Raw genomic sequence first — 23,507 nt, forward strand, 5'->3', positions numbered from 1 at the left:
AATAAATATACAAAATGTGACATTACTAAATGTGATTTAATACCACTTTGGAAGATGACGGCGCATACTGTAAGTCACGCTGCCGTTTGTCGTGTGAGCGCCGCCGGTGAGTTAGCTTCAGTTGTTTCGGAGCGACTGTGGCCTCATTTCTCCGCCCCAGTGAACCAGGACTATGTGCTGATCGCACAAACGTCCACCTGCATGAATTAACACGTGACGCTCGTCACAGATTACTCATTTTATTTGACAAAGTGAAATACACACACACACACAAAAAAGGTTGTTACTCAAAAGCTGCGAAAAGCGCCAACATTTTAAAAAAATACCAGGTAAGTTTATATCTCACCACGTTTCAACCATTTTGTTTTCAAGAATCACATTAACAGACCTCCGTGAGAAGAAAACAACAGATAAGGTCTGAAAATGAAACTCTTTCCTTTCCTTGGATTGTCTCATAAGAACAGAAGAAAATATGTTATTTCAGTCAAACAGCTGCAGAGACAGAAGTGGTTTAAACTAACAGCCCTTACAATAATTTATAGCTTCAGGATCGAGGCACACGTTCCTCTCACACGCTCACGTTCCTCTCTACTGTCTGCACTCGCTCACACTGACACACATTCAGTCACACTTCGTGCAAATTCAGGTGGTTAAAATCCACAGATAAAAATTGACACACTATTTCACAAGTTGTTAAACAAAGCTGCAAGTTTGTTTTTTAATACATTGAGGACAAAAACAAAGCTATAGCTAGAAATTAACGGTGATACATTACAGCGCATTAAACATTACCTTCGCTTAAAAGACTGACGTTAACAGTTCATAAGTTACGAATAAAATCCCAAACTCAACATTCTTTCACGTGTAGTGTGTGACTCAAACGGGAAAAAAAGTAAACCTAACGGAGAGAAAAGTGAAGTTTTCTTTGGAGGAGTAAAGAATTCAGCTGATACTTTTTTTTTTTTTTTTTTTTTTTGAAAACTGAGATCGTATAGAGGATCTGAAACAGGCTGGCCCTGCTGGATCATCCTCCTTAAAGCTGAGTTGTACCTGGATGCATAAACCAGATTAAAAACTGTCCAGGCGCGTTAATGTGCCACAGCTTCATCCTGCTGCGCCTCCTGCTGCTGCTGGTGTTCTCTCCTCTTCATCGCTTCAAACACCGCCATCTCCTTAGCCTCCTTTTTCTGGTTCCTGGCTTCATACTGCAGCCTGGAAGCCCAACAGATATTTAAAGATAAATCAAATAAACAGGTTAAACTGTGCTGCGTCGCTCGGGCGCTGCAGTTTGTACGGCGCGTCACCTGTTTGCGATGATCCTCTGCACGATGTCATCGGTGGTGAGACTGTTCCCGCTGTCGATGGTTCTGAAGATCCCCCTCCTCCTCGGCTCCTAAAGGACGAACACACAACTTACTGCATCAAAGCAATCAAGAGCCAAAACCAAATGGAGACCTTCACTAAAATATCACTGCAGAAACTGGGTCTCCTGGCGCCACCTTGAGTTACAAAATAGCAATGAAATAAATGAAGCAATGTAGTGATTACAACTCCTGGGTGCTGAACAGATTGTGTGTGGCAGTACTTTTTAAACATCGTTTTTTGTTGTTGTTGTTGTTGTACTCACAGCGTATGGGTCGACCCCGTCCTTGTCTGGGAACACCTCGGTTTTGCCGTGACAAACCAAATCCACCTGGAAAGTAACAGAAATGCAGAAAACAACAATAAATGTAGCAACCCTAGTTTATCTAAAGCAGTGAAAGATCAGCATGATGTCATGTCAAACAGCAAAAAAAGGTGTTTAAGTAGTTTTGTTTAACACATTTTTAAAGTTACTATAAGGCACATCTTCAATGAATGGCCTATTTTAAAACTTTTTTCATATATAAGACGCACCGCATTATAAGGCGCATAGAATAGACACTACAGTTAGGATTACAACCCGTCCCGTATTGAACCTGAACGAGACATGATTTGTTCTGTACCCTACAAATATGGATGTGTAATAATAAAGAAATGGTCCCCGAGTACTTTATATCGCAGGCTGCCCCAGTCATTGTTTCACTCACAGTGTTGGTGTTGTGATATTGTGCCCAACTGCTTTCTGGGTAACACGCTGCCGCCGCAGTCTCTGTCTCTCTTCCCCCCTCCTGGCTTTAAATGTATAGGGGCTGGACCCTTGGTAGCCCTAGTCGAAGCACCCCGGATGAATGTCTAAAGCCACTTTGTTGACATAAAGAATGTCAACAAAACAGTCCGACTCCTGTCGGCGAGGAGAGCCTTCCGGACTGGGCTGGGGCGTGGCCGGACGATGGTCACCCTTCTCCGTTCGCGCACAGCATGTTTGTGGAGAACGTGGTGCTAAATGACCTGCAGACGACCTGATTCTAGACGGACGGTAGATAGGTCAAACTTTATTAACAAACCAGCGTTCTAACAACTATGCTAGCATGCACCGCAAGCTTCTTCTTCTACGGGCAAAAATGAAGTCGGTGGCTGCTTAACGTAGTTGCCTTATATATAGTCCATATATAAGGCGCACCGGATTATAAGGCGCACTGTCGGCTTTTGAGGAAATTGAAGGTTTTTATGTGCGCCTTATAGTGCGGAAAATACGCTAGTCTTATTTCATCCTTCAAAATTATAAGCACCCTATAATTAGTTTTTGAGTTTTTTGCAAATATATATAAAAGATAAACAACTAAGACATAACATGTGCATAATTAGTCACATCTTAGGATGTTTCCTAACATTTTGAAGCTCATGCAGAACTAAGTTTCTAGGAACAGATTTTTAATTGCAAGCCCAGTTGTAGTTACTTTCTTTCTGTCCACAGTTTGCCAGGCAAGTTGAAATTTTTATGGAGAATGCTATGCGATCAAAAACGTTATCATCCAAGACAAGCTGTGTTTATTGTCTTTTACTTACATTTGTCTTCATCATGTCAATGAAGGATACTTTAATCACTTGTGATAGCAGAACAGTGACTCTACTTTGCTAAAAATTAAGTAACCTGAAAGCTGTTCTTGTTTAGCATGGATAAATTACTTTGATTTCCATAATCTCCACTGGGGAAACATGTCTTCAAATAAAAATTGTGAAGAAACAATTTGCCTGTTAGAAGTTCCACTATATGGAAATTATCATCAATAAAACAGTCAGACAGAGGCTGACTGACAAGGTTTTCAGCGCTATTAAATAAAAACCTGGTACAGTGAATGATAGTTTTTGGTGTTTTTACACTTTCTTCTTGCATTTGGGAGCAATTTGCAGCCATGTTTCGGCCAGGCTGCTATTGTTCTCTTTAGCTGAACAGATAAAATAGGTGCTAATTAATCCATTAAGAGAGAGTGAGGAACTCACCTTGAAATGATCCAACAGGTCCTTGCCCACTGCATAAGGAGCGCCAATCACCACCTCTGACACATACTATACACACACACACACACACACGCACACACACACACACACGCACACACACACACACACACAGGGAAACAATTAGGGAAAACAAAATCTCCCGATACCTTTATTCTTCTTTAAACGACTCTTAACCACAAAGCAAAGCTAAAACTTTTTGCTTCCTTAAATGTTAGAAAATGTTGAACTCTCTCAAAAGACCTTTCTCAGAACTGATAGCAGAGCACAGACACCGATTGTGTAACATTGATATAACTGACACCAACACACACACACTCACGCACACAATGCAGACGGGTAACAAGGATTCATTGTTCTTGGCTGACCGCTAACTAGCAGGAATGAAGGGCACAGAGCCCGGTTCAGGCCGCGGTGCCGCGAACATGAAGAGCAGCCCACCACTCTGAGCATCAAGCAGTGTGTGTGTGTGTGTGTGTGCGCGTGCGTGTGTGCGTGCGTGTGTGTCTGTTTGAATGGGAGCTCACCCGACAGGCGAGGACGCTCAGAGTCCTCTCGTGGATGTTCATGATCGGGTAGTTCTTCCCCTTGTAGCGGTTCACTTCCTGAAGATGGTGGAAGGAGTCAGTGAGTGGTTTTATATTCATATCAACTAGATGTTGAGTTTTGACGGCAGCAGAGGTTTAAAAGTTAAACTGTCTCCCGATCCTGGACAGCAGACGACGAGTTTCCGAGTCCAAACAGGTTAACTGTGCTTTCAACTGATCTTTCTAGTGCAAAAAGAAGTAATTGGAGATTAGTGGAGTTCAGCACACCTGGTCAAAGTGCAGACCGACGATAACATAGGCCCTCTCCGCCTGCTTATAAACCATCTCCAGGAAGTCAACATGGCCGATGTCTGCAGAAGGTCAGAGGTCAAGGCAGAAACATTTCTAATCAGGAGGGAGCTCATAAAACAACACAGCCTCTTCCATTTTGCTGCTGTTTTGTTATATTTTCGTTATTTACTGCGGCAGATTCTCAAAGCAAACAGCATTAAACACATGAAGACGCTAAGACCAGCAGATGGGACCAGTAAGAGAATACCTTCTATATGTTGCTACATCTCTGACCCGGGTTTCGTAAAGCCAGAAATGTGACGGATTCCTTTTTTTCCTCTCTTTTCATAGATGTTTAAAAATTGCCCGCAGTTCTCAGTGGATTACTTTTTTTGAGCTCAACTTAAGTAATACAAACACCACTGCTATTTTAGAACGTGATACTAGTTACTATAGCTGTAAATCATATTAAAAAATATATAAACAAAGGCAGACTGTATGCCATTACGCATGCAAAATGCCTGGTTCGTATGTGGGGAAACTGCCTCAGAGCAGAGTTATGCTGTACGGCTAGCAGACTTGTTCCAGGACCAGCTGTGCTGATGTACGCTGTTAGAGAATTAGACAAATACTAACATTTAAGCACATTTTCTCGTGTGATAAAAGGATACGGAAAAGATCAAAAGCTCCCGCCACATAGATGATGGTGTCTCCAGGCTGCGGCTCCTTCCCTGAGGCAAACTGGATGATCTTCTGGGATGTTTGCAGGAACTGAGACACCCCCGTCCACGGACTATGGACTGTCGCACCCTGAAAAGGCAACAACGGCAGAACTTAACAGAGACTCTCCACCGTCGCTGCGATGACAGAACGAAACCCGTGTGTAGTTTCATGTCTTTCAAGACGGACACCATTCATTTACCTTTCCAAAGTTGTCAGTGTGGAGCTGGTAATCTGTGTTTTCCTGCAGAGAGAAGCACGCCAGATCAGAGGCACGGTAAGCAACAGCGGGCGACATGCTGAACACAGCAGCGTGAACCTACCATGTTGCTGTGGTGGGCTTTGGTCATCAGCAGCATTCGTCCCACCAGGTCGGTGGTGGAGACGCCCTGAGTGCGTTTACACTCTCTGTAGCGCCCGGCACTCTTAACCTCTGCGTACGTGTCCTTGCCGTCAACGGTTAGCGTGATGTCATCTGACAGACAGAAAGCAGGAGCTCAAACTTTGAAGGAGCTTCCACCAAATCATCTGCAGCACTTTACAAAAGTATGCACACTTTTTTCTAGTTTTGTCATCCACTAACTTTAACACGTTTTATTGGGATACTATGTGATGAGGTCGTGTATAACTGTGAAGTACAAGGGGGAAAAAAATACACAGGTTTCCAAATTTTCACAGAGAAAATCTGAAAAGTGTGGGGTGCACTTGCACGTAGGCCAAAAAGTTGCGTTTTGATCTCGTCTGATAGAAGCACATTCATCTACGTGTTTGTCTGCAGAGTCCACTTCACAGCCTGACCTGTGGAGAACTGGAAACGGGACCCGTTCTTTAATAAAGGCCAGATTTGTTGTGCACATCGCTGGTTGTGTGAAGTAAAGATGTCTGTGAACACCTCAAACTTTTACCTGATAGAAAAGTACGGCGAGAAAAAAAAAACCTACACAGAATGTGAGACTGAATAGTCCTGTCGCAACAAAATTTAAGACGTGTGATTCACGTATTTAAGGCCAACTTACATTTGCTTTAAGACATTAAAAAGCCTTTATTTTGGATAAATTACCTTAAGACTTTTTAAGCAGAGACCCTGTTCACACTAAGCGTTATTTTGTGTTGATTTATCACATCAAACCCAAATGAAACAAAGTGGAGTGTATTGTCGAAACGTGACAAAACGTGTGTTAAAACAAAGGCTGCCTCACCTCCGTGCACACAGGAGTCACAGTTGTATTTGTCCAAAGTCTCCAGAGTGGTGACATAAGGTGCTCCCTCTACTATCTCATCCACCCACTTGATGGCGCGGACCATCTTGTAGCGTTCTTCCTGAGTGAAAACCGGAGGACCTTTGTGTTTGGAAATCTCAGCTGTGAAAAGAAATTCTTGGAGTCAGATGCTTATTACTGGCATGTCTGCGTCATCACAGCTTTTACATGAAACGTAATATGTCATGTCTTTATTAATAAAAAAACATTCAAACGTGAAGGAGGAGATTCATCTCATGTGCATTGGTCTTACCATCTGTGTGGACCCCAACTATGAGGTAATCTCCCATCGACTTAGCCTGCCGCAGCTGGTTGGAGTGACCGTAGTGCACCATGTCGTAGCTGTGGAAAGAAGACACCAGGAGTTTTAAAAACAATAGCTCGAAGAGGGCACTGCTTCAGGTCAAAAGAGGTAAAACAACAACCACCCAGAGGGAGGCTGCAGCAACAGCACCCCCGCCGTCAGGCTTTCTTCTTTTAAAAGCAACTATTATCTTTTAAATGTCCTCCAAGCAAAGACGGTCAGGGCCAACTAAACAATCCTTTTTAGGTTGAGTATTCACAATTCGGCTCCATGTTTGAGGCTTTCCAAAATTATCCGAGTTAATTTCACAAAACAGTGTGGGGCTGGTGGGTTGTAGTGATAAAGGTCACTAGGACGAAGGTAATGGCCACAGGCATCCTGTCGGCCACCGATGAGCAATGTTTATTTGACTTCAGTCAATAAGTAACTATGGCAATCGATGCTTTGCTGTACTAAACCAGGTATTTGACTCAATCAGAAAAGGTAAATATGAGGAGAAGCAGCTGCTTTTATCAATACAATTAATAAATAACTAATTTGGACACTTTTGATTTGTAGGGAGTTAAAAATGTTTTCCAGCTCTGTAAGATTACAGAAAAAACCTTTTCTTTACTGAAGTAAAAGTGGATTCCAGCAGCGCATTAAGGCCAGAGATTACCAGAAACATCCAGGAGTTTAGATCCATTTGACCAAGCCGATCGCTTTTGTTGTGAATCATGATCGGTGGTGTTGTGGATAAAACGATTCTGTGTCCTTCCTCTGTCTCTTTTATCTGCTCACACTGCCACTGCTTACATAACCATAACACATGAGACTGGCGACAGTCACACATGAACAAAATGAAACTGATAACCAATACCCTTTAGGGAGGGTCCAGAGTGTGGAGAAGATAAAAGCAGAACTTGCTCTACAATGAATGTCACTCTGTATCTGTTCCATTTGGATGATTTTGTAACATTTGATCATTTTTTGCATCAAATCCTGTTTTAAACTTTACAAAACTCATTATATCAGTGTAAAACTCAGAGGAGTTTTGTGGTCGGGACCCTTAACCGGTGAAACGGACTTGGTTGTTGCACAGAGAGGGCTAAAAAGGTGCACTACGACAGTGGTCAGAACCAAAATAAATGACAAAAGATAAAATAAAGTGTTGTCTGAAGTTAACAATTAAGCATGTGAATATGTTTGCTTTTGGTAATGGGTCTGAGTTTAGTCAGAGGCTTCTTCAGAGTCACTGTAATACTGACTGCTACAACAAATCCTTCCTGCCCAACAGTATCTATGACAACTCTGAATAATATGAAATACAGTAACACTACATTTCTACACAAGAACAACAATACACAACTAGAACATTTCTGAAGAAATGTAATTGGGGCCTACCAAAATGTACCCGTCGGTTGAACCCAGCGTTCTGATGCTAAAAATTAGCATCAATGCTAATGTAAACTACAATGTACTAAATAGCATGTGGAGAGTTATAAGCATGTTGAGTAACATGGACTTACTCCATTCAATATCTTAAAATTAGTGTATAAGCTAAAATTAGCCAAAATGCTAATTGTTGTTCAAAAAACATAAGATTTCTTCTGCTCTTTTGAAATACTACTTAACTTACAGTAAGTACTACTCAACAAGAATTGTGCAGTTATTTTTTTCTGAAAAGTTAAAGTTTTCATTTTTTTGTCATTGGTGGTAAATATATTATAAAACAGACTTTCAATACAAAAGCAAAAATCCGATTTATACTACGGAGCAGTTCGCCACCAGAAAAAAGCGCTCATCTCAACACCAAATTAATTATTGTTTATAAAACATAAACTCTTTTGAAATACTCTTTATCTGTTTAGACACAAGAAATTTAGTTGGTAAATTTTGCAAAAGTAAAAGTCAAATGTTTACTTTGTGGCACTTTACTACCAGAAAACGTGTTCAAATAGAAATGGAGGGCTGGCGGACATTGCATGAGGCCATGTGCTCGGAAGAAACAGTTTTGTTCAGTTCAGATTTTTTGTATGTCCAATAGTTAGTGAATGACAGACAGAGGTAAAATTAAGAGACCAATTAGCCTAAACACTTATTTTCCCAAATAGTCGAAAAAACCGGAGCACCCGGAGAAAAACTTTGCATCCAATCCATCCATCCAATTATGCAATTGATAATTGTTACCGCCCATAATCCTGAGCAGTCAAGTGGAGAGGAACAGCTTCCTCTTAACAGGAAGACACTCCAGCTTAGAGAGACTGGTCATATTCTGTGAGCAGTTAAAAATTAAGACGACTAAGAAGACAGAAAATAAAGAAACACTAGGGCTGGAAGACATTGTATGAGGCCATTGAAGGAGTGTGTGCTAAAAAGACACACATTAAGAATCTGAAATAGACAAGTTCATATTCTTCGTGAACAGTCAGTGAGTGAGAAAAACCAGAGCACCGAAGAAAACCTATGCATTTAATTTAGTTTAAAGAGTGTGTCTGTCATGAAATATGGGTGATGGTGGTGAGAGAGAACGCCCCAGACCCAGATAGGAGATGAGTGATGGTTTTAATGATGAAAAAACAGCTCAAAACAGTCCAAGGAACAGGCAGCACAGTTGAGCGGAAGGCTAATGCTCATCAGTGGTAGTGCTGATCAAACAAGACTGACATGAAAGCTGAAGACGACACAGGACAGTAACGACAGTTCCACTGTGACAACTCTAACGACTAGGATCCAAAAGCACAGAGAAAATAGGTGGCATAAATACACAGGGGGTAATCAAAGAACAAGACAACCTGGGAACAATCAAGGGGGAAGACAGGACAACATAGAGACTCACAAGAACCGGAACCTAAAATAAACACACAGAGAAAAATCAAATCCCCACAGTGTCCATTTAAAGCGGTGGTCCCCAAACTATGGCCCGCGGGTAGTTTGGCGACTAAACTACCCAAATTTTTGGTAGTTTAGACACATTTTGGTGCCCCACCTTTGGGGCACCAAAATGTTCACCAAATGTTCAGGGGGCCACATTTGGTGCAGCCCCCTGAACAATACCAGAGAGCATTTACATTTTTTTTCCCATATACCGTATTTTCTGGATTATAAGCCGCTACTTTTTTCCTAAGCTTTGAACCATGCGGCTTATAGCCCGGTGCGGCTTGTATGTGGATTTTTCTTCAACCACCAGGGGGCTCTTTAGCAGGAAGTGAATCATTGGAAGTCAAAATTGGAAATTAAAGAAGAAAGTGCCCATTAAAACGGAATTAGGTTTTAATAGGGAGTTGAAATTTGAGAATGTTGTTGATCAGCATTGAGGGGATACTGGGATCATTATGAGAATTTGAGGTATACATATTAGGATCCAGTAGATGGCGGTAGTGCAACAATAATGGATGCAAGCTGCCGTTAAAATCTGAAGAAGAAGAAGAAGAATGCGCCCATTTTCATTTAGCACATGCTAGTAGCACATGCTAGTAGCAGACACGAAGGATCAGCACTTTTACTGTTAAAGTTACCGTTCGGAAACTACCGTAATCAGTTCAGTTAAATCTAAACTTGGTAACTTTTTCTTTGTCAACCGCAATAAATGTGATATTCAATTGGCCTGTTATTACTCAAATTTTGGGTGTCCGCCCCCCTCTGCTGCTGCTGCATCGCTGTGGAAAACCTGGAGCGGAAGAGATATCTATATGTGTATGTTTACTGGTTTTTAAAAAAAAACTTTGGGGGTGCGGCTTATAGTCTGGAAAATATGGTATTTATTTAATAAATAGTGTTATTTCCTGGATTTTTTCTGCGAAGAACCCAAAGAGGATTATTTGATCGTGCTTTCTGGAAAACAATAAATTTTTACATTTAGGCACTCCTGGAATCGTCACACTTTTTCTGTTACAAACTGATTCCGGTCCCCTCCAGAGAAGGGAAAAGTTATGTGGCCCTCACAGGATAAAGTTTGGGGACTCCTGATTTAAAGAGTGCCTCTGTTCTATCAGATAGCCATACGCTGTCAGGATAGCATACATGCAGTGAGTACGCATGCCCGCGCATGCGCATTAAGAAGTCCGACCGTTAGTGGAGTTGTCAGTTCAGCATGCACAACAAGTTATGACGAAAATAAGTCATTAAATTGTTTATAATATGATAACTAGATAGCTATATATGCGTTGTCGTGGTTTCAGAGTATTTAAAGCAGGATAGCTGCAGCTACAACACACGCCCGTGTAAAACTCATTAACTACTTAACCGCCAAGTCAGGATGCCATACAGCTGTTAACAAAAGGCGCTTTAGCACTGCACGGAACGTAAAGGAACGGTACGGAACAGAACGGTTGTGTTCGCATTACACTCTGGGGTGCCATCGAAGCGGTGCCGGACGTCATTATTTTTAAAACTAAACAATGTGGTTTGAGTTGGTTGGTTGCTAACTGCCAATTTAATAAAGAAGAACAGTTACTACTACGACGACAACAACAATGGACGACATGGATTTAATTTTGCTGCTCATCAACCTCATACAATTAATTAAATTCCGCCAACAAGCTACCCTCAGAAGACAAAATACTGAACGACTTCTACGTATTGCCAGGAGAAATACGGAAGAAAAATACTGTAGTCTGTAGTATAGTAATATAGTAGTGAGAGCCAGCTGTCAACGGAAAATCAACATCTGACTCCATAATAACCAGCGGCCAATCAGCTGCTGGTTCTAAGCAGAACCGCTTGGCCGGCACGATTGGAACCACAGCTCTTGTGGTTCCATGGGGCCGGGTGGAACCGGTCGCAAGTTGTAATGCGAACACATCCGTACCGTTCTGTTCCGTGCAGTGCGAAAGCGCCTAAAGTATATGATGATCTACGTCATGATTCTATGTTGCTGATTAAATAAAATCATATGGTAATGACAGCGTATAGATGTCTGAGCTAAGCGTATGACTATCTGACGACGTATGCTGATCTGACAGAACACCCTCCCAACAGTTAGCAAGCGAGAGACAAAGGTAAATTTAAAAGACACCAATTAGCCTAATCACTTTTCCCCCGAATGGCAGGAAAAACCGGAGCACCCGGAGAAAACGGGTAACACTTTATTTGAAGGGGTGTGCATAAGACTGACATAACACTGTCATAAACATGACATAACACTGTCATAAACATGAAGAAGTCTTTATGAATGTTTATGACAGTTGCCATGAAGTGTCATTCGGTAAATAATGACACTTTTAATGCAAAGTTGCTCTAAAAGTTCATTTAAAGTGCCAACTTTGCATGATTTTGTAAATAATGACAACTTAATGCAAAGTTGGCACTTTTAATGGACTTTCAATGCAACTTTTAGCGCAACTTTGCATTAAATGTGTCATTATTTACAGAATGACACTTCATGACAAGTGAGAGACAAAGGTAAATTTAAAAGACACCAATTAGCCTAATCACTTTTCCCCCGAATGGCAGGAAAAACCGGAGCACCCGGAGAAAACGGGTAACACTTTATTTGAAGGGGTGTGCATAAGACTGACATAACACTGTCATAAACATGACATAACACTGTCATAAACATGAAGAAGTCTTTATGAATGTTTATGACAGTTGCCATGAAGTGTCATTCGGTAAATAATGACACTTTTAATGCAAAGTTGCTCTAAAAGTTCATTTAAAGTGCCAACTTTGCATGATTTTGTAAATAATGACAACTTAATGCAAAGTTGGCACTTTTAATGGACTTTCAATGCAACTTTTAGCGCAACTTTGCATTAAATGTGTCATTATTTACAGAATGACACTTCATGACAAGTGAGAGACAAAGGTAAATTTGAAAGACACCAATTAGCCGAATCACTTTTCCCCCCGAAAGGTAGGAAAAACCGGAGCACCCGGAGAAAACCTATGCATCCCATTTAAAGAGTGTATCGTAGAAAGGAACATGATGTTCAGTACAGGTAGGGATACAAATTATTAATTAATTAGTTAATCTAAAATTGATTAGATTAAAACGGAAAATTATGGTTATTGTCAAACAAAAAGTCTATGCGGACGTTATTATTTAATGATGGAACTGTCTGTCCGTCTGTCCGTCCGTCTATGCGTCTTCTTCTGCTTCTCCATCAGCTTTGGATCGCAGGGATAGCAGCCTAAGTAAGGAGGCCCAGATTTGCCTCTCCCCCGCCATTTGGTCCAGGAGTTCCCAGATCAGCTGAGGAACATAGTCCCTCAGGCGTGTCCTGGGTCTTCCCCTTGACCGTCTCCCGGTGGGATGTGCCTGAAACACCTCACCAGGGAGGCGTCCAGGAGGCATCCTAACCAGATTTTCCGGCTCAAGAACATGGCCTTAGATTTGGAGGCACTGATCCTCATCCCGGCCACTTCGCACTCGGCTGCGAATCGCTCCAGTGAGAGCTGTAGATCACGACCTGATGAAAGCAGTAGGACCACATCTTCTGCAAAAAGCAGAGACGCGATCTTAAGGCCACCAAATCAGATCCCCTCAACACCTTGGCTGTGCCTAAAAATTCTGTCCATAAAAATATTGAATAGAATTAGTGGCAAAGAGCAGCCTTGGCGGAGTGCAACTCTCACTGGAAACGAGCCCGAGTTACTGCCGGGAATGAGGATCAGACTCCGATACTGGTCGTACAGGAAGCTCAGGATCAGATCACCACGGTCCCCCACCTTCAGCTGCCATCCTTTTGATACTGCAGCCCAAAGCTCCATGAGTTTAAAGCCCAGCTCCATGATCACAAACGCACCTCATGCTGAATTACTGCGTTTAATCCCTAATGAGGGAAATTTAAAGTACTCTACTGAGGCCCTCCTGCCAGGTTGCTCGCTATTTTTTCTCTGCTGAGCTTCCATGGAAAAAACCCTCCTGCCTGCTGATGTAAAAGGCCGCATTTCAGGCTTACTTGTGCTAGGCGGTGTTGGCTTCAGCTGGTTTGTATTGTGAGGTGTTGTGAGGTTGTCTTGAAACACTGGCTCCAACTTGCCTTCACTCTGAAGCAGAATTCTTTGATTACTTATCGATGGTGTCTTGGGTAGCTGGAAGGGTTTTTCCTGAATCGGTGGTAGAACTGGGACTTTTTGATCGTTGGTTTGTGGTTCAGCTTTTGGTCCTTCCAAAGCAAGATAATCTTCAACAGCAATATCATCTTCAACCTCAGTCTCTTTGCTTTTCATTAATTTCTTCAAATTGTCATTTTGTATCTTCTCAGTCATATACAAATCTGTCACCTTAAGCACTTGGTCATTGGCTTTTTTAATGTCATCTAGATACCTCGGCCTGTATTCTAGAAGCAAGTTTAACTGATTTTTTAGGTATGTATTTTCTCTCTCCAGGTTTAAAATAGCATATTCTGTCTGAGGTAAAATGTTGTTCACAGCTGCAGCCGCAGCCGCTCTCTGTCGTCTCGTCCTGGAGGTCTCAACCTGATACCACTTGAGTTTTCTCACCATCTGTTGTTTTTTCTTCAGACCTCTAGATATCCTCTTTTGGTGTTTTTGCACCGCTAATACACCTGTAGATGAATTGATCCTTGCTTTAAACGGTTGCTTAGTGGCTTCCTCCAATGGATCTTTTGGAAGTTTTTTCTCAAGACTTTTATTTTCCTTGTCTGCCTCTTTCAACCGCTTTTCCAGAGCTTTTACCTTGCCCTCAAGAAGTCTGTACTTGTCATTTTCTCTCAAAATCTCTCTATTCTTCATGATGATTTCGTCAGTCTTTCGGGAGACCGTAAGCTCAAGCTTCTTCACTTCACTTTGGTACTTTTCAACCTTCACTTTGTATGCTCTGATTTCAGACATCATTTGTTTTGAGTCCCTCTCAAGGCTTTTTAAAGTGGTCTGAAGCTCTTTGACTTTATTTTTGTTGTCTTTTACCTCAGACAACTGAGTCCTGTGGGAACTCCGGTTCTCTACCTCGTGTTTTGTCTTTGGGATTTTCTGACTTTCCAGGTGTTTGTTTTTCTTGAGAGAGCTGTTTAGCTCTTTGGTGATTGAATTGATTTTCTTATTTAAAAGCTCAATTTGTTCATGAGCTTTTTCCAAATCCTCCTGCAGTGGGTTCTGCTCGGTCAGTAAAGTAGATCTCTCCCTAAGTCTTTGTAAAAAATCTATAACCAAGATAATCAATTCATCTTTAGTCATTTGTCTAATTTGAGACTGTGTTAATAAATCAATGTCAATTTGCGACATTTTGATTGTCCAAGCGATGTATCAGAAAAGCTACGAAAAAAATGCAATGTTAAATCCAATACGGAAAAACCAAAGCTGCTACTTCTACAAATTTGATTTGTAGAAATTTGATCAGATGCAGAACATTCAAGGCATCTCTTTCTTATGACATCACAACACTTTGACATCATCAGATTCCAGCAGTGGAATAATGTAATGTATGCTATGTTGCTAGGCAACAGCAAACCCAGCTCACTTTCCAGCCTCCTGGCTGTTTCTACTTTATTGTACAAAACAACCAAATTTTACAAGCACATATACTTTTTATACAATATCTTGAGTGACTAGGAGTCAGTGATTACGCTAAGAGAAAGAAACGAAGGGGTTACAGAATGACATGAACGTTATATGACCCATCAAGTGATTATTATTAGAAAACTAGACATATTAAATTCCTGAATTTAAGGCGGGCCCTTTAGTTTAGACCAGGCATCCGCCTCTGGAAAGAGTCAGGAACATCCTTTGCACAAGCCTGACATGTAGAACTGAGGGTGATGTGATTAAACGTCGCAGTGCAATAACAAAAACACAACCCGCGAATGTCGCGTAGTATGCTCAGACTGACCGTTATCAATTTTGCATATCTCCTTGTTGTAGCTCCCTTCTCGGGATCAAGCTGAACTTTTTGATACCACTTTTGTGGGGGTGCACGCAGCGGTACAAGCCACATTAAGGGTGATGGAAGAACAAATAACTTCAAAGAAATGCCTTTTTGGGTGTAGAACAATAGGTTCCTGCCATGCATTGCTTGGGCAGGCCCCAATAATACCATAACACTACATTTTAGAAATGACCAGGAAACCCCAAACTGTCCCGACTCAAAGGAATATTTATTAAAAATAAAACAAATCAGTTTAAAGTAAAAAAATAAAAATAAAAAAAATAAGGATTCAGTTTTGAACCAGAAGCTGTCAGAAGGTGTATTTGATTATATTACCCACCAAAATGATTTGTTTCTGGTTATGTCAAATGTTGAGTGTATGGTGTCTTTTATGGCTGAAATGTGCTAAACTTGATTCATAACTTCCTTGTTTTGCGCACAGGAGCAAAAACAGATACATGATTCTGCAACACGAATCAGTTTTCTGAGCAGCAGAAGCAGCAGCCAAATCATGCAGAACTCCTAATCTAATAACACCAACAAGAGCTTAAGGTTTCACCAAATAACTTCCATCTGACAGCTTATAAAGGCACTTAAATAAGCGAGTTTAAGTCTTTATTTATGCCAGTAAAATGTGTGAGAAAAAAATAATATTGTTTCTCCTGGAGCCACTGACAGCAGGACTTACTATGCAGGCTAATTAGAATATAACTACATGTTATGTTACATTTAAACCAGCTATCAAACGCCTGTTTGCTGCCAGAATGAATGTGAAATAGTTTACCTAGAACAAACACTCATTACGATATGAATTAAAGGCACAGGAGGATTGTGAGATCATATCTAACCCCAGGGCATAATACTTTTTGGAGAGAGAGCTACTAGATTAACATAATTTATTACATTTAATTTAGATAGTTATATATTTAGAGTATTCTCGTGAACAAATATCAATTAATATGCGAAACAAATAGAAAAGCTATCACAACACATCGGTTATACTCCTGTCATTAACTGCTAAGTAGCATGCTAACGGTAGTAGCATGCTAGTCAGCCGACTTATTTCCTGCTGGGGTTTTCCACACAGACAGCTTTAAACCAGACGAGCTTACCTATGCCACTAATACCAGTACAAACAGACAGAGTCCGACTCACCATCCATCGCACCACAACCGGACCACCCTCTTCCTTTTCTCCGGACTACACGCGGAGGCACCCGGCTTATTGCAACCGGCTTCTCCGCTCTGATCCTCGTTAGCGTGGTGTCCGTTTTTGATCATTTCTACGTGTTTACAGAGATACGTCTAATGCTTTGGAGCTGCTTTGTGTTTTAGAAAGTTATTACAATCTGTGCTGAAAGAATTAAACCACAAAAGTCTTCAACAGGTCAACTCCGCTTCTGGAGATCGGACGGAATGTCACTGAACAGCGGCCAACGCCTCCGATTGCGTCACACCGATCGAATGTTCTCACGATGACGTGGTGATTGCATAATTAATTCAAAAAGAGATTTAAAGAAACAGAGCCCGAATTTGAACCAATGTATACCACTAATAAAAAAGTGTTGTAATTTTGGTAATGCCACCCTATAATTCTGCTCCAGCTCCAATATATAATTTCTTTTAAGAGGCAGAATTGAACTGAGTCCATACAAAATATTATGCTGCTTTCCTTCCTTCTCCCAAATATAATAGCAACTAATCTTATAAAAAATGACATGTTTAGCAATCAAGACACATAAAACATTTTTTTAAATTAAAAATTATGCTTCAAGGTTCCTGCAAATGAATGTGCTTGATAGTACAGAACACATCTTAAAATCCCTAAATGAAAAAAAAAAAAAGTAATTATAAACTTTAAAAGAAACACTGGGTATGCACTTTAGATATTTGTACGATCCTATTGCATGTACTGATACCCACAAGAACATTCTGTTCATTTAGCGTAAGCCAGGTTTATATTTGGGAGGGGGGGGGACTGTAATGGAAAATTTTATAATGTGCTCCTCACCCCTCTTGTGCTTTTGATTGTGTCTGATGAGATGATTGTGTTTGCATGATTTTATCATGAGATTGGCCAAGCTGCTCTCCTATAGATTTCCATAGTGTGACGTAACAGCAGAGACTGTCTGTGATCCAGGAGACAATCGGGGTGATACTTCGTCAACCCAGAACTGAGACTGCATTTCATAAGTTAAGTAACAACCTCCTTTCCTTAATAGATAAATGGCTAGGCGATCGGGGTTGGGCTCCACAGAATTGTTGGTACATCACAATCAGAGATTCACACCTATTGTTTAATCAAGTCTCTCTTCTCTGACCAGAACCTATAAAAAGACTCCCTCGACTCTGTATTCCTGTTCTCACCTTGCAAGGTTTTAATAAATGTCTTATTTCTTCTCATCCAGACTCTTGTTAAAGCAATTTTTTCCCACGACAGGACCCACAGAAGGAACTCAACATAAGCAACAAACGTTTTTAATATTCTGGTTTTTGTTTAGCATCTGAATATCATCTTCAAAAAGAAAAATGTTCAAGTTTAATACCAGATGGTAGTAATAAACCATCAACAAACCATCTTAACATACAATTCTAATACACAGTTCTCAAGCTGCTTATGTTCCACACATTCCAGCAAGATGCTGCTCTTGTAATTAAACCCGTTAGCATTAAAATGCCAAGAAAACAAACAAAATGTTTTATAAACACTAGCACCTCTGGTGTTCATAAACGAGTTACAGTATTAAACGGTAAACATTGTTTTTTGTTTTTGTCTTATAAACGAATGCTTTACAAAATGCACCAAGGGAAAGCAGAGTCCTCTTCACATTCAGCTTTAACACTGTTTTCAGTTTTAGGAGCTGTGAACCCAAGCTCATAAAAGCTGTTCCCTGTTTTTGATTTAATAAATTACATGATGGTCGCAACAACAAATGACCTTCCTGAGACAAAAAATAATCAATGTAATTGTTACTAACCAAAGAAAACATTAAGTTATCACATAAAATAAGTAACCAACATATAAGTAAAGTATGAAAGTCTTCTTTTCTTACACCTCCGTAAACAAATTAAGATAATTGTAAAATAACCCAAAACATATACAGTTATGATGGCAGGTTACAGAACGACTACCAAGTTTAAGAAATAGTGTACGTAAACTACAACCCCTTCAAAGTAAACGCAAATGTACAGCAATGTGACAAAAAATAAAATGTATGCGACTTTAACAAGCGACTTTTGAAAAATGGAGTAAAAATATATATTTTGCATGGAGAAAATTTATCAACAGTACAAAACTCAAAATCTTTTTTGCTGCCTTGCTTCTTCTGAAACGTTTCATTGACAAACAAAAGTCTAATTTTCCCCAAACGAACACTAATTGACACTTTATATGGTAGCACCAGAAGAACGATGATAATGTTTATCTAGTCAATCTCCTACCAGCAGGCAACATTGTTAAATCAAATTAGTTGCACAAAGGCTTGAAGAAAAGAAAAGATTAAAAAAAAAAAAAAAAAAAAAAGCTAACATGGTGCCGTGTGTGCATATGGTACATTCAGATGAGCAAAAAGTGCAGGAGTGTTTTCATTACTGCCCAGAACCTGAAAGCTTCTTTCATCAGGATCTTTTTAAGACTTTTTAACCAACATTTTTCTTTATAGTAATTTCCATTGCTCAGTAATCCCACAGCAACTGAAGTGGGTTAAAATTGCAGTTCTTATTAACCCCGATCTGGTAACTACTGTAAAAAAAAAGGTAGCATTAAAAAAAAAACAAACAAAAAAAAAACTGCTACATGACGGGAGCTACTTTTAATTCCTGCTGCTGCTACAGAACGAATGTAGAACAAAATAACAGTGCAAAGAGCTTTCTGTAAATCTCATCCCTCATACACATGCTGCATGTGTATATTTATAATGTCAATACAGGCAGCAGCAGCATCTTAAAGCTGGAGTCTGCGCTCATCAATAAGATAAGGAACATAAATCACTGGTAGCACCTGAATGCACTTCATCATCTAAAAGAACCTTCCCTCAGTTATGCTGCTTTTTTCTTTTTTTTCCTCCTGCCTTTGTTGTAGCCTCGACCGAACCAGCCGCCCTGCAGCGACGAGGTTTCCTCCGACGGCTGCTGCTGGTTCTCGGCGGAGGGGCTTTCCTGGCCGTCGGGGGCAGCTAAGACCTCACGGTTATGGCTTTGGACTTCTTCTGGGCGAAGAGGCGTAGCTAGTTTGAAAATAGGGTCCTCTGCTCTGAGGAGACAATCACAAAGAAAGAAAGAAAGAAAGAAAAAAAAAAAAAAAACGTAGACAGTCAGCCATTTTGTTTTGTTGTTTACATTTTTGCGTGCTTTCATAAAAGTATAGCGGCTTGTAAAAATGATTCCACATTCCAATTGCAAACTTACTAAAATAAAGTCACAGGACTGACCAAACTATGAAAACAAAGTATGGCTTGTAGTCCAATAAAAACTGTACATGCAGTAGTGCAACCAACTGCCTTCAGACGATATCAAATTAGTAAATAGAGTCCACCTGTGGGAATACCAATCTCCGTATAAATCCAGGTGTTCTGTGAAGACAGCTACAATGGAAAGGCTTAGGTCACATAATATATGTGTATTTGAGAATGGCTCAGTCAAAGTCCAGATTTGAATCCAGTTGATAATCTGTGACAAATCAAAAATAATGTTCTCATTCCCATCTGTTTGAAACTGAGCTGTTTCGCAAAGAAAAAAAAAAAAAAATCGAAAAATGATGTTGCAACACTGACAGAGACAGCAAAAGGCTTTATGATGACTGACCGAGGTGGCTTGAATACAAATTCACTCCAAACTTTTCAGATTTTTTTTTTTTAAAGAAAGAAAAACATGTACAAATGTCCTTCTTCTTCGTAAACCTAAACTACGTTGTGTTAGTACATAAAATAAAATTTGAAGATTAAGGTCGCAATGGAAAAAGGCTCAAGGGGTACGAACACTTTTACAAGCCACTGACGCTGTGAGTGTTTAACAAAGACGAGTTATTGTAATTTATATCGGCATGCGATTTATTTTAGCACTGTTCACCATTACCAGCATCTCCAACAGAAACATCCACTTATGTCCTTATTAGAGGAAGTTAAACGGAGCATCGTTTGCAACCCTGTTGCTTTATCCAATCCATACCTGTCGTATTCAGGAATCTGGATGTTCAGCTCCTCCATGAGGAGACTCATGACATCGTCACACTTGCCGTGAATTTTCAACACGGACAGATCATCTTTTGGAGTCCACTGAAAACAAAAACAGGAACATAAAGTCTGGTGCAGAACATGAAGGCATTTAAAAAAAAACAACAACCATCAAATCGACCGTACCTGCAGATTCACAATGTAGAGTTTGGGCCTTTTGTTTGCAGGCCTACTCATGGACCACAAGCAAGCATATTTCTTTAGCACCTGTTAAAGGAAAAAAAAAAAAAGTCAAAACTCATTTATTTATGTTAGATGTGTTTAGGTAGCAAAGAACTAGACTTTCTGTCACAACAATAAATGTTACTGGTTGATGCGCTGTCTCAGAAATGATTGTGATTTAAGATTATTTCCAAGCAATTTAAGCAAGTTCAGCCTCTCAAAGACTAATAAACTTTCATGTTGCACAGAACACGCCACAATGGAACTAGAAGACATTTATTTTGAATATCTAAAATAAAACACAACAACCAACAAGGAAGAAATACAAAATCTGCCTTCAGACTGGAGCCCAAGCAGAGTATGACGTCGGCCTCGTTGGCAGCCTCCGCCGCTCCCTTCCAGTTCAGAGGTTGTTCCAGGGTCCCACGTTCCCCAAAGTGCACTATGGTGTCTCTCAGCTCGCTGCCACAGTGGCTGCAGCGGCGCCCTGTCCCGTGGCGGTGCAGCGACGTCCGCTCCGTCACGTCAAATAAACGCACAAACTCCCTGGCAGGAGAACAGGAAGTGCACACCTGGAAACAGAGACGGTCGGGGCGACTCTGGTTACTTTGGGAGAAACTTCAGCAAGACGGTTTATGAAACAAGTCATCCATTTTGACTGGCAAAAAAAAAACTTTACTTACAAAACTGTAATCTGTGAAAGCAGATGCCTTTTAGTTGTAACAATAATGAGAACAGCCTGCCTAAATCCTATCTGGTTATTAATTAAGAAAGCCACGTCTCACCTCCACATTCCCACATTCCCGCAAACTCATTCCAAAAACAGGTTTATGTAAATCTCTGACCAGAGCTACAGGTCAGTTTGAGAGGCCGTAACAAACATCACGAGGCCTAAATCAAAATAAGAATATAGGTAAAAGTATTCATGAAGTTGGATCCCAACTATAATCAAACACAAACAGTGAAGTCAAAAATCCAGCAGCATGTAAAAAAAAAAGACATTCTAAAATGTCCACTGCTTTTGCAGAAGAACAAAAACTGAACTGTCTGACAACAACATCCTGATTTACTGGAAAGTAGAAATAATTTTAGTTTTAAGTGACAAAAATCAGTGTGAGACAAAAAAAGAAGCCATGGTCGAGGAGTGTTACCTCGATGAACATGTTGCCATGGAGCTCAGACAAAGCGTGTCGAGGCAGACCGCTTCGCAGGTGAAGTCCATCGCAGTTCTGAGAAACGACATGTTTCACCTAAATTGGGAGAAAAAAAGAGAAGACATTTAGATGTTCCTGGAAGAAAGGGAACAAACATCACCACCTGTTTGGGTTTTAACATACGAGCTTCTCTTTATGCAGCATCCTGATACACATGTGTGTGACGGTTGGTGCAGCTTTGCTCAAGTCTGAAGAGCTATAAAAGAAAACAGAAACAAGAGAGCAAAAATCAGTTCAGAATATTTCTGGAAATGGCTTTCAATTCAGCTATAACTCACCTAACGGTGCGGCCCTTCTGCAGCTGCGTCCACACCCCGTTAGGGCCTCTGTAGTCTGGGATGGAGGCTGCCTAAAATTAAAGTAGTCATCACTTCTGGGAAACCTTTAAGTCACAAAAACACAGAGGAAGAAAGGTCCGGCCTACCGTGCTGATTCCTGCTCCAGTGTAAACCACCAGGTGATTGGCTTGCTTGACAGCTGCAGCCAGCTGCTTGACTTTACTCTTCAATTCATCAGCATCGTCAAACACCTGCAAAAACGCGCATGAGGATAAATATGCTAGACTTATTAGAAATCAGGCAAAAAAGAGAACACGTATGCTCATTTATAACTTTTTATTTATCTTTATTCGCACATCACAATCTCAGCTAATGGGAGCATTTTGATGGAAGGACCCCAGTATAGAACCCTGAGGTACTCCACTTGTGATTTTGAGTCTGTTCTGGTTGTAAAAAAAAGGGACCAATGGGCATACATTTATTTATACCAGCTTGGCCGGTGTATTTGTTCTCCTAGTGACAAAAATTACTGGCCTACAAGAGTATTTTCATTTTTATTTTTCCATTTGGTAGTCCGCTGCTGAGCTCATTCATTCATCCATCAACTGGTCTCACCTCCTCCTGCTTCCTCTTTAGGACATTTCTTCGGATCTGCCTCCTGCCGAGCTCGTCCACGGCCTCTCTGTGTAGCAGCAGCGCTGCGGCCTCTTCCTCCGACCGCTCAGCTTCAGGCTTCTTCAGAACCCGTCCGACCTGCGGAACAACCGAGAACCCCCTCAGAATTACCTCCATGGAAACCACAGATTTAAAGCCCCGACTGCTAGATTAGCCTGCTAATGCGGTACACCGCTATCTAATTACGCTTTTCAAATGTCGTCTTACCAGTCGGAAAACTTTTCTCTCTCTTTCACGTTGTAGTATTTTAGCTTTTTCCAACGCTTTTCTCTCCGTCCGGGATGAATTCCCGGTCTCCGGATCCTCCTCCATTCCGACTCCGGTTAGCTGGAAACAAGCTAATCTATTCAAAACAAAGCGACCGAGAGCGGAGGCGGACGTTAGGAGAGTAGATCAACACGAGGCGACCGACAGCGACCCCTGCTGCTCGGAGTGTGAAACTGCACTTAGATTCAGAAAGTTTAGAAAACAAATCCTTCCAAATAAACCAGTAAAGAAACTGAACTGTAAATGGATAGCATCTCGTTTCCCTAATTTTAATTTCTAACCTACTGAAATTAATTCCACATCAATATTGCCATGCTTTGTTGCTAAGTTTGGCATTTTGTCTGCCATCTCATTTCCATTTACCCCAATATTTACTAGTATTCACAAAAATACTAC

At 40.7% G+C, this 23,507-nt stretch overlaps 2 protein-coding genes across 2 annotated transcripts; both read right to left on the reverse strand.

Annotated features, from left to right (window-relative positions):
* Positions 1-223: 223 nt before the first annotated feature.
* On the reverse strand, positions 224-16,745 carry pcyt2 (phosphate cytidylyltransferase 2, ethanolamine). The gene is made up of 12 exons (XM_014986613.2): positions 16,441-16,745; positions 6,429-6,517; positions 6,116-6,277; positions 5,240-5,391; positions 5,119-5,160; positions 4,868-5,006; positions 4,194-4,276; positions 3,906-3,983; positions 3,364-3,429; positions 1,628-1,693; positions 1,305-1,393; positions 224-1,212 (listed from the first exon to the last, which is right to left on the reverse strand). Exons 1-12 carry the CDS (start codon positions 16,563-16,565, stop codon positions 1,089-1,091), a joined length of 1,215 nt encoding a protein of 404 aa, XP_014842099.1. The 5' UTR covers positions 16,566-16,745; the 3' UTR covers positions 224-1,088.
* A 1,001-nt stretch (positions 16,746-17,746) lies between these two features.
* sirt7 (sirtuin 7) lies at positions 17,747-23,402 on the reverse strand. The gene is made up of 10 exons (XM_014986611.2): positions 23,052-23,402; positions 22,785-22,922; positions 22,316-22,420; positions 22,170-22,240; positions 22,015-22,087; positions 21,829-21,927; positions 21,013-21,249; positions 20,642-20,722; positions 20,451-20,557; positions 17,747-19,536 (listed from the first exon to the last, which is right to left on the reverse strand). The coding sequence occupies exons 1-10, from the start codon at positions 23,154-23,156 to the stop codon at positions 19,323-19,325; spliced, it is 1,230 nt and encodes a 409-aa protein (XP_014842097.2). The 5' UTR covers positions 23,157-23,402; the 3' UTR covers positions 17,747-19,322.
* Between the last annotated feature and the right edge of the window lie 105 nt (positions 23,403-23,507).

The sequence above is a fragment of the Poecilia mexicana genome, unplaced genomic scaffold, assembly GCF_051168715.1.
Source record: "Poecilia mexicana isolate PSO_F unplaced genomic scaffold, ASM5116871v1 scaffold_1, whole genome shotgun sequence".
Taxonomy (NCBI): domain Eukaryota; kingdom Metazoa; phylum Chordata; class Actinopteri; order Cyprinodontiformes; family Poeciliidae; genus Poecilia; species Poecilia mexicana.